General features: G+C 33.3%; 1 protein-coding gene across 1 annotated transcript in view; it reads left to right on the forward strand.

Annotated features, from left to right (window-relative positions):
- Window positions 1-16,659, forward strand: part of LOC104360805 (formin) — a 148,933-nt gene that overhangs the window by 78,087 nt on the left and 54,187 nt on the right. The window contains exons 9-12 of the mRNA XM_032984591.2: window positions 1,622-1,751; window positions 2,798-2,944; window positions 6,469-6,528; window positions 8,703-8,823. Of these exons, the coding sequence (XP_032840482.2) occupies window positions 1,622-1,751; window positions 2,798-2,944; window positions 6,469-6,528; window positions 8,703-8,823 (458 nt within the window). The remainder of the gene's footprint in view (window positions 1-1,621; window positions 1,752-2,797; window positions 2,945-6,468; window positions 6,529-8,702; window positions 8,824-16,659) is intronic.

Raw genomic sequence — 16,659 nt, forward strand, 5'->3', positions numbered from 1 at the left:
TTTATTCTCAGCACAATTACATTGTATTTCAGTGACCAGCAGTGTAGGAGATAATTCCCTTTTCAAGAAAAGACAAGAATATATGTCATTTGAGTTTTTTAATTTAAACTTTTAAAATGTATGTATGTTAGAACTTTAGTGAAGCAGTTTGAGTTTTTCTTTCTTTTGCTTCTTTCACACAAAGTGCGAAGTATCCTATTTTTTTCCTGGCAATACCATTCATTCCCAATAGGAAGCATTTTTATTAATACCAGCTTGGCATTTCTTTTTTTCTCACTGCTTAAGTGTAGGAGCCAAGCCGGGCCTCCCCAGTCCTTCTCTCACAATAGATTTTTTCATCAAGCAAGAGAGGAAAAAGAAGGAAAAAAATGATATTCCAATTACAACGTAGTATTTCACACCAGCCACAGGTGGATTTTGCTGATTTTTTAGGCAGTCATTATGTATTCAGCAAAGCATTGTATGCATGAGAAATATATGAAGCAAATTTGAAAATACTGATATTTTTTCTTAAGAAAAATAAATAATTTTGAGAAATCAGATGCATTGGCTCAAATAATTAAAATAAATTTAATAATTCAAGCTAATAATGGTTCACAGAATTTCCCATAATTCAGTGAGGTAAAAAAATCTTTTGGCATTACATTAAGGGGAGTCTAAGGATATCTGTAGCCAGATTAGAAGAATGTTTCTAAAATGGTATTAGAGCAAAAGACAGCTCGCTTCTGGATTTCAAGAAAGCATGTGTATCACTGAAATCCTAGACTCAAACCCCACAAAGCAAATTATGCAAACCCTGTTATTGTAAGAAATGCTAAAGCTTCCTGTATTACTTAGCCAAATTCTTACATTTTAAAATGAAGAATAGAAAAGGGAGGAATTACTCATGCCTTTGGGATGCTTTCATTTTGTGATATCCGAACTGGAGTTGTTGAATATGCTTCTAATTATTTTTATTTACCAAAGAGTTAAAGGAAGAAAGCTGGAATAGAGTCATGAGGAAAGTGTATATGTGAGGACGGATAAAAAGTTAGTAAATTTGCTGAACAGTGACTGAAGAGAGATATAATCTGCAAGAGCTAAATAAATGGCTAGGTGCATTACCATAAAACATGCTGCTATATAATTGGATGTGTGGTGCAAATTAGTAAAAGAAAATTGAGGCTGAGCATCAGAAGAAATTTCTTGACAGACATTTTATGTTATGAAAAAGCCTTATAGGAATATATTGAGTTCCGTATTGCTGGGCACATTTTTAAGGGAAGCAAAACCACATGAATGAAAACAGTAAATAGATAGTGTTTCTCTAGCTCCTTCCTTTTCTTTTTCTTTTTTTTTTTGACCTCTGATCTAGGTTTATGATTCTTATGTTCATTACTATGCAGCTGTGATAGTGAGTTAGTGGATTAATGTGATAATGATTAATGTCTCACCTTTTTCTTGAGATTTATAGGAATTCTTATCACACTGAGCATAAAGAATATAACAATTATAAATTCTGTCAGATTTGATTCAAAGAAGGAAAGATTGCATGTGTATTTCATGATCCTACAGATTTGGTCCATTATGTACCCCACAAATAAGGAATATAAAGATTCATTAATACTCTTTTTTTCCATAGATTTTTATATGAGTTATCACAAATCCCCAACTTCACAGAACGAGCTCAGTGTATTATCTTCCAGTCAGTTTTCTCTGAAGGGATAACATCAGTGCACAGGAAAGTTGATATCATAACTCGTGTTTCCAAGGTAAGTTCTAATGAAAGCTGAATAAAAACATAAATATATTTTAGAATATTCATTCTTTTTTTACTGTAAGTGATGAATCTTAAACCTGGCTATTAGCTTTTCAGGCGAATAAAAATATATTACATTTTTTAGCTGCTTATAGCAACAAAAGGAGCAGGAAAGAGGGGAAGTGAGTTGTATGTGATGCCCTATGCTCTATGTAGAAAAATTTATTTTTATTTGGATAGCACGTTTTTGTTACTTTGCACATTAAACAGAGTAAGAGATAATCTCTGTGAAATAGAAATTAAATATCAGACTAGCTTATTACAGGGCCTTGCAAACTTACTTTTTTTTGAAAAGCACTGTTGATGCCATTAGCAATAGATGCCTATCATGTTCATTAGCTTACTACTTTCCCCTGATATCTGTACATTTCTGTTAACCCTGTTACAGCAGATTTTTTAGTACCTGACAAAGCTTTACCTAAGATTTCTATAATAGGAATGACTAAGGACAAGATTTTGAAATTATAAAAAATAAAACGTGAAAAGTAGAATGAAATAAGAATGAAAAGATAAATTAGTGACCTAAAGGTATAACATCCTGACCGGGATGTTATTTAATTTTAAATTTTTTTTCCAATTTGAAAATTAGCTTTTGGTTAGCTTTAATGCCACGAAGTAACCGTGCTCTATCCCTTTGGATTTCTTTGCATGTTCTAACAATAAAAATAGTTACTAAGTGTTTCCTTTCCAAAGGAGACATAAATAAAGAAACGGTTTTGTGTGAGATAGGGAAAGTGGTATGTCCCTCAGTTTATTTATGAGGAGCTCACACTGCAATTACTTTATCCAATATGTAGTATAAAGCTACATAGTTAAGATTTAGGCCCATGGCCTCAGATTCTTGATTGACAAGATAAATGTCTTTATATGTAAATTAAAAAAATGTATTAGTTCTCCACTGTGTTACTAGATTCTTTTCTGTTTTGAGGCATAGTATTTTATATTAGTGATTAGAATTTTTGTGCCAATGGAAGTTACAGACTAGTATTCATTTTCCAGGCTTTGCTGAACATGACAAGTGTAAAGGAAATTTTAGGTTTGATTCTGGCTTTTGGAAATTATATGAATGGCGGGAATAGGACCCGAGGTCAAGCTGATGGATTTGGTTTGGAAATACTCCCCAAACTAAAGGATGTCAAAAGCAGAGTAAGTACTCATTTTTAATTAAAGATGATTTTTCTCAAGTGATCTTTTTTTGTTCCATCATATGTCAGAAGTTAATCTCTTTTTCTTTCTTACCATTCTTGCTTGAAAAAGCAAGGCACTTTGTACCATTTTCTTGCTTTTTTTTTCCTCCCAATTTTCCATAATCTCCAATTTGTCCTATTCAGTACTACTAGGATAATTATCTTATGTGAGAACTTATGTGTGTCTCTTTTACTAGTAGGGACTTAATTACAGTAGGGTAGAGAGAAGTGAGAGAGCACAGATTGCTGAAGTCTTCTCCAGTAAATATCCCCTTTCTCTTTTTTTTTTTTTGCTCTTAATGTAAGGTAGCTCTGCGTAGGTAAAAATATTTTAAAAATCAGGTTTAAAAGCAAAATATCAGTTAAAGCTCAGTGTAGCATACGCACTAAGGAATTATACCTAAGGGACATAAATATATAATATACAGGATTTTAATCCTCTTCAAAGAGATGTCTCAGACCCAACAAGATATATTCAGGTGGTTTTTTACTGAATTGACAGTTAAATGGATGTAGGGCATGAATTCTGAATGGCAGGCATGAGAAAATGCTGGTAGATGGCAGTAAATTATTTTGTCAAAAATTGAGACCTACTAGCAGCTTTTGGATTAGGTATGCTTGGATCAAAGTCAGGCTCAAATACACTCTGGACACCTTTTGAGGTGAGGTTACTTTATTCCTTATTTCAGTAGGCCAGAGGAGGAAGTGCTAGATAATGCAGGCAATGGAAACACTACTCAAAGTTTTTCTTTGCCAAAGCATACCTAGAAACCACATGGATATATGTAGCAGCAAAGAACGGGAGGTATTTTCAGCTGATGCTGGTACATATTTGGAGGGTGAGAAAAAAAACCTGTTCTTTCATGTTCTTCCTCTTTTCCTACGTGAAGTGCTGTCTTGAAGTATAAGAAAGGTAGATTTTATGGGTTTGTTCCCAGTTATGCTTTGTGTGCATAGGAATGCATTTGTGAGACAGGCAATGTCAGGAAATCAGTATGTCTAGGGAGCTTTTTATTTTACTTGTGAATGCCATCACTAACAAAATGTAAGACTACATTTAATAAATTGTTCAGTGAGCAACTGTATTAAAGTTTTTCCAATGGATTTGAGTCCTTTGTTTCCTAAAGATGTTGAGGTGCTGGAGCATGTCCAAATAAGAGCAATTAAGCTGGTGAAGAGCCTAGAGCACAAGTCTTATGAGGACCAGCTGAGGGAAGTAGGGCTCTTTAGCCTGGAGCAAAGGAGGCTGAGAGGAGACTTTATTGCATTCTACAACTACCTGAAAGGGGGTTGAAGCAAGGGGGGTGTAGGTCTCTTCCCAAGTAACAAGTGATAGGACAAGAGAAAGCAGCCTCAAGTTGCCCCAGTGGAGGTTTAGATTGGATATCAGGAAGAATATCTTCACGGAAAGGGTTGTCAAGCATTGGAACTGGCTGTCCAGGGAAGTGGTTGAGTCACTATCCCTGTAGGTATTTAAAAGGTGAGTAGATGTGGCACTGAGGCACTTAGTGGTGGACTTGGCAGTGTTTGGTTTATGGTTGGAATTGATGATCCTAAAGGTCTTTTCCAACCTAAGTGATTCTACAATTCTAATTATTACTTTTCACTGCAATGGTTGAGCTGTTCCCTATGACCACTTCTCTACCAGTCCTACTCCATGAACAAGACGCAGTATAAACTGCAACTAAACTAGAACTAGGCCAAGTTTCCCAGTAGTCAGGTGTTTGTTGATTGGCTGGCTGACATGAATTAAAATGTAAAACAACTGAGCCTTGTCTAACTCTTCCCAGTAGAAGTACTAATTTTAGTCTTGCTCTTCTATCTAACCATAAACTTGTAAGAATTTAATTCTCTCTGGGACTTTCCAATTTGGCTGAATTTAGCCAGCACGTTCCAAAATTATGAGTTATGAAAAGGAGTGACAGATGTACAGTATAATTGCACAAGACTTGTTCTTTAGCAAAACAAGCTGAAAAGTCACAGTATTTACAGTTTCCTGGTAGTCAAAATAAATATATTATTAGTTTAGACTAGTCTCCAAAATGCGTAAAAACTCAAAGGGACCAGCTGCTACAGGCAGACGTGAAACCTCAGAGATACTTGATAGACCATATTTGCAAGGAAGAAGAATACAGGATCTTGTATATTTGAACACTATGGTATCTTTCCTGTGTCCCATTAGTCCCTTTTTGGGAATTAACAGCAAGCAGTATTATGTCTAGGTAAGGTGAATTCCAGGAGCTAAGGTAAAGAGTTGATGTTAAATATCTATTTCACATAGTAGTCATTTGTTGTCACGTGAACCTTGAGAATTACTTAATATGGAGATTTTTTTTTTTAAATGTGACTCACCACTTCAAAATTGCCGTGTTTTGTTGTCTGCAAATACTCTTGAAACCCAAGTAGTAGGTTTGATAGTTTAGTGTATAGAAAATAGAGTAACAGGTGTGTTTTACTCTAAAAGGGCAATCAGATGTTCATGAGTCACCTCAGTTCCTTTTCGTCACATGGACTGCCAGCAGTGTCTTCTAAAACTGTTATACAAGCCGAGTGTCTTTGCGTGACAGCAATGACTTGCTTAGCTAAGAATTTTGCTGGTGTGTGATATTAGTAAAATATAATGTGCTGCAGGCTCTAATATAGGCAAGACAGCTCTGTACAGGCATCAGACATTGTTCACATACTGATGTCCTGATACCTGTCAGTATACAATATGAAGACAGATCCAAAAGAAGGAAAAGACTTTTCAGATATAATTCCCTATATTACCATTGCTTTATGTTGTTGAACAGTGCCCTGTAACATGTAAGTCTCAGTTTTACACTTTTCCATTAGTTCATCTGGCCTTTGCTGATCCAATGACATGTATCAAAATAAAATTACATTGTGTACAGTTGTATACAGGACCATGGAAATGGTGATTCCACAAAGTGATTATTAAAATTCATATTTATAAGGCAACAAGGCATGAAATACACTTGTTAAGTATACATTGTCTGGTTTTATGTTTGGAGTAAAATATGAAAAATATCTATGCCTCTTTCAGATCTTCATTATAGATCAATTGAGGCTAGAGGAATCAAGAAATTCAGTTCGCCTTAATGCATCTGAGGTGACTGTAATATTTGGTTAATATATATTCAATAATATTAATAAGTATTATTATTCAAGTTAATATTATTATTCAGTAATGCCTTGTATTATTAAAAAAAAAATATGGCGACAGCTTCTCCTAGTGCATGGTTTCTTATCCAGTATTTAGGAACAAAAGAAGCCCTAGATCGTCTGGTGGTATGATCAAGCCTATGTTATAAAAGATTGATTTTTTGGTAAGTAATGCTAGGGCTGAAGATATTGTGAGTCCTATTAATCTCAGCAATATAAAATAATGATATATTTATTTTGAAATAGAGTAAATTTTTACTCACTTTGAAACATTGTTAATTATACACGTTTTTAATAATATATTCATTTTTTTCCTAGGATAATGGTATTAATCTTGTGGATTATATCGTCATATATTACCTACGCCATTGTGATAAGGTAAAAGATTCATTTGCTGTATCAGCCTTTCCAAAAGTGGGCTTCTTTAAGAGATTGTAAAAGGGTTTGTATTAGCTTTTTTAAAAATCTGAACACAGTAGCTCTGATGGAAAAATAAAATCAATTTCTTTTGCTTTCTTATAATAATTGTGGACCTCAATAGGTCTGAAATTTGCTATAGGTTTTATGATAAGGTTTTGAAAAATTTTACATTAACTGTTGAACTCACCACTGCAGGCAATTGCCTGTGACTGTTGCAGACAAGTAGTCATTCCAGTTCTGTCTTCTTACATCCTGGTTACTGTAATGTTGTAAATCTTGTTCTGATGTGGTAATAATGGAAGACAGAAGCAGGATTTCTCTCTCATGACAGAAAGCAAGGACAGGTTGATATCTTAAGATAGGTGAGTCAGCTGATGAGGCGTTAGGGGTTGAAAATGTGGGAAGAGGTGCGGCTGCTGCTGTGAGCGAGTTACATTTATCAGGCTTTTTGATAGAAGTGCACAAGGTTTTTGAGTGGAAAGTTTGAACTGTTGTCTTTTAAATGAAAATGTCACTATTAATTGATTTTAAGTATGTAATTGATCATTTTTGAGATTAAGAAGGTATCTTTACCTAATCTTTGAATCTAAGACTAGTGTAATTTTTCACAGCCCTATGTCTGGTTGAATACAATATTCTTTTTTTCTTTTTTTTTTTTTTTTTAATTTTTACATAAGGATGTTGAATTGATTATTTAGTAGTCATGAGTATTTTTACCAGGAGTAAGACTAAAGTAAATGAAGACTAAAGTAAGTGAAGACATTTCCCTGTCCATGGCAGGGGGGCAGGACTAGCTGATCTTTAAAGGTCCCCTTCCAACTCAAACCACTCTGTTTCTTTGATCTCTAACACTGGAGGGTCTGTATGTCAGGAGCCTGTGGAACAGTTTTTGGGCCTGAACTGCAAAGGAAATTAAAAAATAACAGATATGTAGATCTGTACTTGTTTTATTTCCTTTTTTTTCTTCTTCTTCTTTTTTTTTTTTCTTAGTTTTTTTGGGTTGTTTCTTTTTTTTTTTTGAGCAGGGAAATAAAATGTCATCACTTTAACCTAAGTACCCATCTCTTAAAAGCCTCATAACAAAAACAACTCTGTCTGACCTGTAATGTTTCTCAGTTCTCAGGGTATTCATCTATGTATTGTTTTCTCATTTTTTAATAATGCTGAAGCCGACATTTACTAATTCATTTATTTTAATATTTCTGCAAAGTTTCTACTATGCTGTAATTTTACTACAGGGAATTTTGAAAAAAGAACAGTTTTATCTTCCTTGGGAGGAAATGGACACAGTGTAAATGTCATCCACTGTATATTTTCCCCAAAAATGTTCAAATATTTATTATATTAAAATTATATTTTCCCTGTTCACAAAACAATTAGTTCTCCAACCTATGAGTTTTCCTTTGTTACAGAATGAAATCTGTGACAGATAATATTTTAAACTTGCTAGTATATGCTTATACACAGCAATGTCATATTAATACCATTTATATTAAATTTCCACCAGAAATACTGCTTTGAACCTTGTAAGGACTTTTTAATTTTCTTTTGTTTTATTTATGATTTTTTTTCTTATTGTACTAAAAATAAGGTATATACTTAGGAGTTCCATACAGACATTAACCCATGTGATTTATTCAGCCACATAAACCTTCAACTGTGTATTTCTATCTGTATAAAATACTTCAGGCAAAATATAAATATTGTTTTCAATTTTTGCTTATAAAGTAGGTGTTGTTTAATGAATTGAGAGAGAGAGTGAAGCCACAAACTTTTGGCATAAGATTACTTGCTGCATTAAAATGGGAATTCATGTTATCTGTTTTTAAGAAACTTTTGATTCCTTATCTAAACCTTTATTGATATCAAATGAACTGAAATGTGAGCGCAGTGTTTTTTCATAGTTGAAACTGAGCAGTTTGCTTTACAACATCTAAAAGGAAGTTTCAACAATCAGAGAGGTCAGGATTTCATCTTGAATGATATATAAGTTGTTTTAGCAAGAATGATTTAAAATATGTTATTCTTGCAGTTTTATTATAGTGTTTCATAGATGTCATTTCAAAAAAAGTAATTTATTTCACTGTAAATGCATTCAGTTTTCATAGTGGTCTGTTTGTTTGTTTGTTTAGGAAGCAGGAACAGACAAGAGTATTTTTCCTTTACCAGAACCACAGGATTTTTTCCAGGCCTCCCAAGTTAAGTTTGAAGACCTAATAAAAGATTTAAGGAAACTGAAGAGAGATCTAGAAGGTAACTGGGAACTTTCACATTTGTTCTGCTAACAACAAAGTGCCATTTAAAATGTGACCTTTATGAGGTTTTCTTATTGCTAATTAGGTTTATAGTGTTGATTCATTTAGAGTTTTTACACTGTGGCACAAATTACTCATGTAAATTAGAAAGGAAGAAAAATTCTAACTCATGACTTAATAAAAATGAAAGTAAAGATACTGAAAAGTAATCTTCCCTTTTACAATTGAAAGGCCCATAGATAAATCTTTCTGAAATATTCTTTAGTTATGTGTGAATTTTCCTCTGGCTTCTCCAGAACTGTGTGTTTAACTGTAGATATCTGTTAGTTCCATAACATAAATACTTTCTTCAGTACTTGTATAACAACAACTTAACAGCTACAAGAAAGAGTTGAATACTATTAATATAGAAATAAAACACAGCTTGCCAAAGCACAACAAATGGAAATGAAAATGGAAAGCTCCAGTTCAAAATATTTTCACCCTGGGACATAAAATAAACATCTAAAAATGTTTATTATAAGGAGGGGCTCAGAAACCCAGCTCATCTATCAATCAAGGTACTGAGTGGAAATAAAGTAGGAAGGGTTTCTCTCTAAGAGTTCCAAGCAGTTTCATTTTTATTTTGTGCTTCATACGACTTTCTAAAATAAATCCAGCAAATTATGACTGAATATATTAAGCCTGTCTTTTTGTTAAGGAAAAGTTGGTACTATTAGTGAAGCGGTTTTGTGTAGAAAATCAAGTTTAGGGAGAACATCTGCAGAAAAGTCTATAAAAACTTCTCCATTTACATTTATATCTCTGCATCAAAATGGAAGGGTCCTTTTAGAATCAGAGTTGAACAACGTGATTGTTTAAATTTTTTTTTTAATATAAGGCAGTGAAAACCATTAGAGCATAATTTATCCTTACAGTTAGAAATTGCTGGATTAGGTCACTGCCATCTTTAGGACAGTTCCAAAGGTTAACAGTGGTAGGAAAGTATCAGTTGTTGTTTGTTCGACCTGGGCCTAAGTGAGTGCTCTATCTCCTCTCATCACTTGGCCCTGTAAACCCTTTGGCCTGCCCTCTTTGGGGCTAGTTTGTGCAGAAACATGATCTGTGTTTGATCTTGTACTTTTTCAGCATGTAGTCTTGCTGTCATGCATCTTAGTCTTGCAGGATCTGCATTGAGGCTGTGACATTCACATCATATTTGTTTTACATTGCAAAGACACAGACAGCATGTAGGAAGGCTAAGCACTTTAACTGACTCTTAAAATAAAAACTGCAGCTTTCTTGTAATCACTGATTTCTATTTTCTAAAACAAATTTTCTTAGGCATTTATAGAAAATCTAGAAAAATTGTTATGTTGAGGTTGTTTTCATAATTCCTCTTTGCAAAGATATATTTGAAACCCAGCCAAACCAATTAACATATAAAGTTAATGACAGCAAAGATTTGAAACAAAAACGTTATGGGAATGTTTTCAGATGTTGGTATTTTATCACTCAGAAATATGCAGCATAATTCTAACAAACATTCCTGTAATTAGTTTCTCTTATATTTAAACAAAGAAAAAATCACTCATATAAAAACATTATATCTCTCTCAAAAATTCCCTTTCAAATTTTTTCCTTCAGATAATGCTGTAGTTTATTTTCAAATCAAAATTTTAATTGAAGAGGTTATAATTTTAACACATACAACAAAGATTTGATGAGTCTCTGTAGTTTATTGTAGCCATTAAAAAGTTGTGGCTGCTGGCAGAATACCAGTGAAAGTCTAAAGCTGAAACAGATGTGAGTAGCAGAAACCAAGTCCAGAGAAGCGTCGGGCCCAGCTATCCAGACAGGCGCGGCCCTTCAGATGTAAATAATTTGAACAATATTAACTGGTGCTGCCTGTGTTATAGGGTACATTGGATTTATTTCACAGTTTGGTTGGCTAAAGTAGTCTTAAACAGATTACCTTGGAAGTGGGATGAGACAAAGGTAATAAATGAAATAGGGTTTTCTTGTTTCCCATTAGGGAATGAACTAATATTCCTGTTAGTGACTGACTTTTTTTCCGAGATTTGTACAGAATGATATAAAAAAAGATAAATAACACCTCTTGTGACAGAAATGGCAATTTTGATAGACACTTTTCATAATAATTGTCATTTACTACTTAAAAATATTTTTTAAAAGTTTATCAAGGCATTCATTTTTCTTTCTATCATAGATATTAACATAGGAAAAATTGAGTTATCATGAGTGGCATTTCTTAATGATCTAAACCTCTGGTTTGAAATACCTAGACACTGTGGAACCAAAAGTTCAAATCTAGATGAAGCACAAACCCTTTCATCCTTGTCAGATAAACAGATTGGATTCCATACAATTTGCTATTTTGAAGTCTTTTGGATTAGACTTTAAAGGGACAGACTAATTTTAGTCTAAAGGGATTAGGCTAAAGTTTGGCTCAAAAATTCCAACAAAGTTTTTGGTGAACCTTAATCCAACACGTTTTTAACACATATTCCAGAACAAACCTTGTGATCATGAGCATTTTTACATTAAAAAGAATGATAAACAAAAATATGCATTTAATATAGGCTTTTAAGGGGAAAGAAGTGCAAAAGAATGCAATATTAAAAAGTGAGATGAAAATTTCAGAGTGAAATCTGGTTCCACTTTGAATTCACAGGGAAAAAAAATGTTTTCTGTAAGCTCAGGTATTCATTCCAGGTCTTCATAGTCAGTGTATTTCCGAGGTTTTCAAATATTGCATAGTAGCATAAACAGGTGCATTTAATCATTTTTATTCATTAGCTTTCCAGTTAATCTTTATGTTTATGGGAAAGAACAGTTTTTGCTTTGCATTAATATTTTAAGATTGTAAGGTATCTTATTCCTTGTTTAGGACAATGATTTTTACTTTTTCCTTTTCCTATGACCAAACATGATTTCCTTTCTATACCGGACATTGTTACTTGATTGGTATTCTTCTGGAATAAGCACAGAATGTTTGAAATGCATAATCATAAGATTTTTAGAAAAAAAAAGCCACTTTACCATTGTATGTTTTATCATGAACCCTTTATTCTCTCTCTTCAAACTTCAACAATCTTAATTATTCAAAATTACTTGCACTGTAGATTGTTTCCATCGTCATACTCATGGGTCCTTTTTGCAATACAGTTTGTAAAATGTTAAAATGCTGCTTCATTAGTGAAAAGAAAGCAATATTAGATTGCTTGTATCATTTACTCAAATGTTCATTATAACTTTTTAGTATTCTTGACCTTAACAACTGAAAGAGCAAAGATATTTACTGAATGGTTAATATGGAAACCAAATTAAGTCTGCTCTGAATACTTTCAAAAGTCACACATTTATTGCTCGTAACTAAGTTTCCTATGAGACCATAACATTGTGATCCCATTGAAAATCCACATACCTTTTGCTTTCACCTTTCTTCGTGGCCACAAGTAGAAATATTAGTTTCTATTTTCATACTAATATTTTTTTAGTACTGTATTGTCCTGGGTTGAGTTTTAATTTTTTACTAATATAACTGTGTATGAGTATATATAGAGTTGTTTACACACACATATACATAACTGAAAGGAAATAATTTCATCTAAAATAGAAGCAAGACTTCATGGATCAGCTACCTATAATAATCAATTGGATTTCAGTACTCCAGGAGACATGATTTCAAATTGGGAACCTCTTAACCTAATTGTTGACAGGTCTGTATCTTGCATAAGTATGTTACCCCAACTTCTCCACATCTAAGTAGTGGAACTTCATCAAAACTTCAGCTTATGGCAGACCCTGTCTTGTGAAATTCTGTAATCATTATAAAAATGTTAAAAGGGAAGCAATTAAAACTATGTATGAAAAGTTGAAAAAATACAATGTTACTTTGGCTGTTTTCACACTGGTTTAATACAGAAACATTATAAGTATCTTAAAATCATAGAGAAATTAAGGTTGCTTGGTTGGATGGATGGTACCTCTGGAGTTCCAGTGGTCCAAAGCCTTTGAGCAGGACTAACTTCATATTTCGATCAAGTTGTACAGAGCCTCAGCCAGCTCAGTTTTGGATCTGAGGATGGAAATTCCAACACCTCTCTGGGCACCTGTTCCAGTGCCGAATTACTGTCTTGAATATTTTTCCTTATTCTGTGTGAGAAATTTTGTATGGCAACTTGTGACTATTGCTTCTTTTTCTTTAGATCTGCATTTCTGAGAAAAGTCTGGCTGCATATTCTCTATAGTTATTCCTTAGGTAGTTGAAGAGAAAAATTAGATCCCTAGCTAGCTTCCTCTTCATCAGGCTTCCGCTGCCTCTTCAAGTGCTTCATTTTATTTTCATTATCAAATGGCATGACTTGTATATATATATTATTTTTCAGTTATGAATATGTGTGTACATATATATTCATATATATGTGTGTGTGTGTGTATATATATATTCTTTTTTGTAGAACTAGATCCAGTGCATAAGTATGACTAGCATGGTGTTGCTGTACTGATACGAGCATAATAGCTAATTAACCCTGTCTCTTAGCGTGGCTGACTAGACTAGACTACACTAAACTGTTGCATCTACATTGCTCTCACTCAGTGCCTCTTCAAGAACCTTTGTATCACATTATATTGCAAAGTGGATATGCATTACAAAATTAAAACAAGAATGGAGGAGAATTTAGAAATGAGAAATGGATGGAAATTGAAAAGGGTCACTCATTCTCGATTCTTGCAACCACTGTGACTAGAAATAGAGACGAGGAGGAAGCTGCAAAAAGAAAAACTAATCATTTCATGCTCATTTAAGACTAAAACTCTCTGATTTTTCAGATTTAAAATACTGAACAACATCTGGTTTTGTCAAGGATTTTAAGTGAATATATTTACAAATAAGAGAATACACAAAACCAGAAAAGTTTAATCGCTGTTATACACAAGAAGTTAATTTAAAATGCCTAAATACGTGTGTACCCATTAGAGTCCTCAAACTGAGTTAAAAGTTTTTGCAGCAAAATATCCACTAACTAGCTATAGACCATTTTTGTTCTAGAGATTAATTGATGCTTTCAATCAATGAGTTGAGACATTTTCAGCTTTTGTTGGATTTCTATGTAAGCACAGATGGATAAATTAATTGAATGTGTCAGTATTTATTCAGATGGAATTATACTTTTAGTTCATACATGATACAGCCTTAGATAAAGTCTGGTTTAAGAAATTGTTTTAGTATGATCGTGATACAGTAATTATCAGTAGGGCAATGATTACAATGTTAAGAGGTTTTGTCTATTTAATTTGCTTTATAGGCAGTAAGTTTACTAGATCATATTTGAAAATTCTAAATATTAGATCAATTATCTTTTTAAATACTATGTTGGACCAGTAGATATTTCTTAGTAAAAGGTGATTGTTCATTCATTAGAAAAGGTTAGTATTCAGAAAAGTATTAGAGGCCCTTTTCTAAAATATTTTCAACCAATTGAAGCCTTAGTCTAATTTAAATGAAATGTTTTAAGTCAATTTAAAAGTGGGACTTGGACATCTGAGTCACATACATGTTCTAGAAAAAATTTCCCAGCAGGAGCAGAGAAGTTATATGATACTTTTCAAGAACTAGTCACTTTAGTTTTCTTCATGTTAATTATACTTCTAAATTTTAAAATTAACCCCAGTATTTTGGAAGTGCAGGCAAATAGCAATTTGAACTGGGTGGTGGAACAGGAGTAGTGAAATAGGTGGATGTGTTATTTCTTTAGACATTAGCATAAATGGAGCACATTGTTTTGTACTTGGTGAGTATTGCTATATTTTTGCACTGTCCAACATTTACATGATATATTTTGAGGCAGTGCAGAATGGTGTAAGGAAAAAAGCAAAGGACAGCTTACTACAGGAAAAGTTATTTTATTTTCAGTTTTTGTTTACAAAATGACACTCTCCTCCGTCTCAGAGTTTTCTGACCACTTTTTGATTAGTCTCTTGCCTCAGCAGGATGAGGTATATTTCAGTTTGTTTTGATTTGGCAAAGATACAACACAGGCATTAAAAAACACATTTTGTATATGTGCATTGGATTCTATTTTACAATAAAACTAACATTTTGACAGTGTTCCGTTTGTAATGTTCATTTGTGAATACATTAAGTGGAAATTTTCCTAAGTGGATCATTTCATAAAATTCCATTAGATTTTCTAGGTTGTGATAATAGATAATAGTATGGAATGGTTTTAATAAGATTCAGAAATATAACAGAGGAGCAGAGCAATGATGTTTTAGAAGAGTTTATTCCCTGAAAGCAGATGTCTGCATGTGTGCACAAAGGCAAGGGAAAAAGCTTTCTGTTGGTTAAACAATGACATGCTGTTAATTTTTTCTTTTATATTTTTTTCTTTGGCTAAAGAATACTGAGAAATTCCTTGTTGAAAATCATCCTGTAAATGTTAAGATTCTAAAATGAATCTTGGTAATACCACAGTTATGATTTCCTTGTGCACTTTTCTGTGTGCCCTTTAATATAAATAAATGTGTGTGTGAGAGAGTGTGTGTTAAGCATTAGTTACATAACTATATGTACTGTACATCTGGGAGCAGGAGGAGTATTGTCCCTGTCAATATGTATGATGGATAACGAATGATGTAGTTTGAAGAGTGTGTAATACGAGCATTGGGAGGAACAGTGACTTCATGTTTATGGACCGCATCAGCTCTTCCTCTTTGTGAGAGTATGCACTAAAAGAAAAGGGAGATTTGTGCTAGAATTGAGGCAGTTGCTTATATATTTGCTGCCAATGATCAAAGATTGAAAGTACTTTAATTCAGACAGTGGGTTACAAATTAGTAGTAGTGAGGCTAATTAGCACTTTGCGGAGTGTTCCTGCTAATATTGTAAGTAGTTTTGATTTTACATGATTTTAAATCTAAGCAGGATGCTCTAGCTGATCTAAAACCATAAACTTAGTAGAAGAATTAATTATGTGGAACTTTATGATCTGTCTTGCACAGAAAATCAGAGATCCAGCAATACAGATAGAAACAGAAGATTAGTTCTCCCACCTCTACAGTTTCAGCTCATAAACATACTGTTTCAGCTATTGCCCAGCAGTTGTCTTCTATCTGATCCCTTGCTCAATATGCTAAGTAATAATGTGTTTGTGTGTTGGAAAGGTCTTTTTTTTTTCTAGCACAGTAAAAATCTTAGCTCATCTGATTAAAAAATATTATTATTGCTTCATAAAAATTTTGTCTTCCTCTAATTTAGCCAAACAAGGCTCTTCAATTTCAAAATACTCATTTTTTGTACTGTTCAGACGGAAGGCAAATGTTCCAATTTCTCATTGGGTTCTGTTAGCACACATTTCTACACTTATGACAGATCTCAATGATGTGTGGAGGTCTGTATGTTTGGATCTTGACACTAAACCAAAACTTTCTACTAATAATGTGTGCTGGAATCACTTAAGGAATCTTACAAAGACTGGACTGGAAAATTATGAGGGTTTAGTCATTATATTAATTTCTATGTGCTGTGTAGTCGCTTGTAGTATGCTTCTCTGCTGAAGGCCACACTGAATGTAAACTACCATTTCAGAGAGAATACATTAACCAGAGTCTCAGATATGTTGCTATGGTGTGAAAAATATTTAGTTTTGCTAGAAGTCTTTGTTTATTTTGTTAAATGTACTCTTAGGAAGCAATCTTAACAGAAAGGTTTTTAAAGAATTTATATCAAATGTTGATACCCTTTGACAAAACAAGGAGCAAAAAATTTTATGTTAGTTGAAATTAATATAGGCCTGACAGTTTCTCTGCATGCCATTACATAGTGTAA

This window comes from Tyto alba, unplaced genomic scaffold (genome assembly GCF_018691265.1).
Source record: "Tyto alba isolate M040663 unplaced genomic scaffold, T.alba_DEE_v4.0 Super-Scaffold_18, whole genome shotgun sequence".
NCBI classification, from domain to species: Eukaryota; Metazoa; Chordata; class Aves; order Strigiformes; family Tytonidae; genus Tyto; species Tyto alba.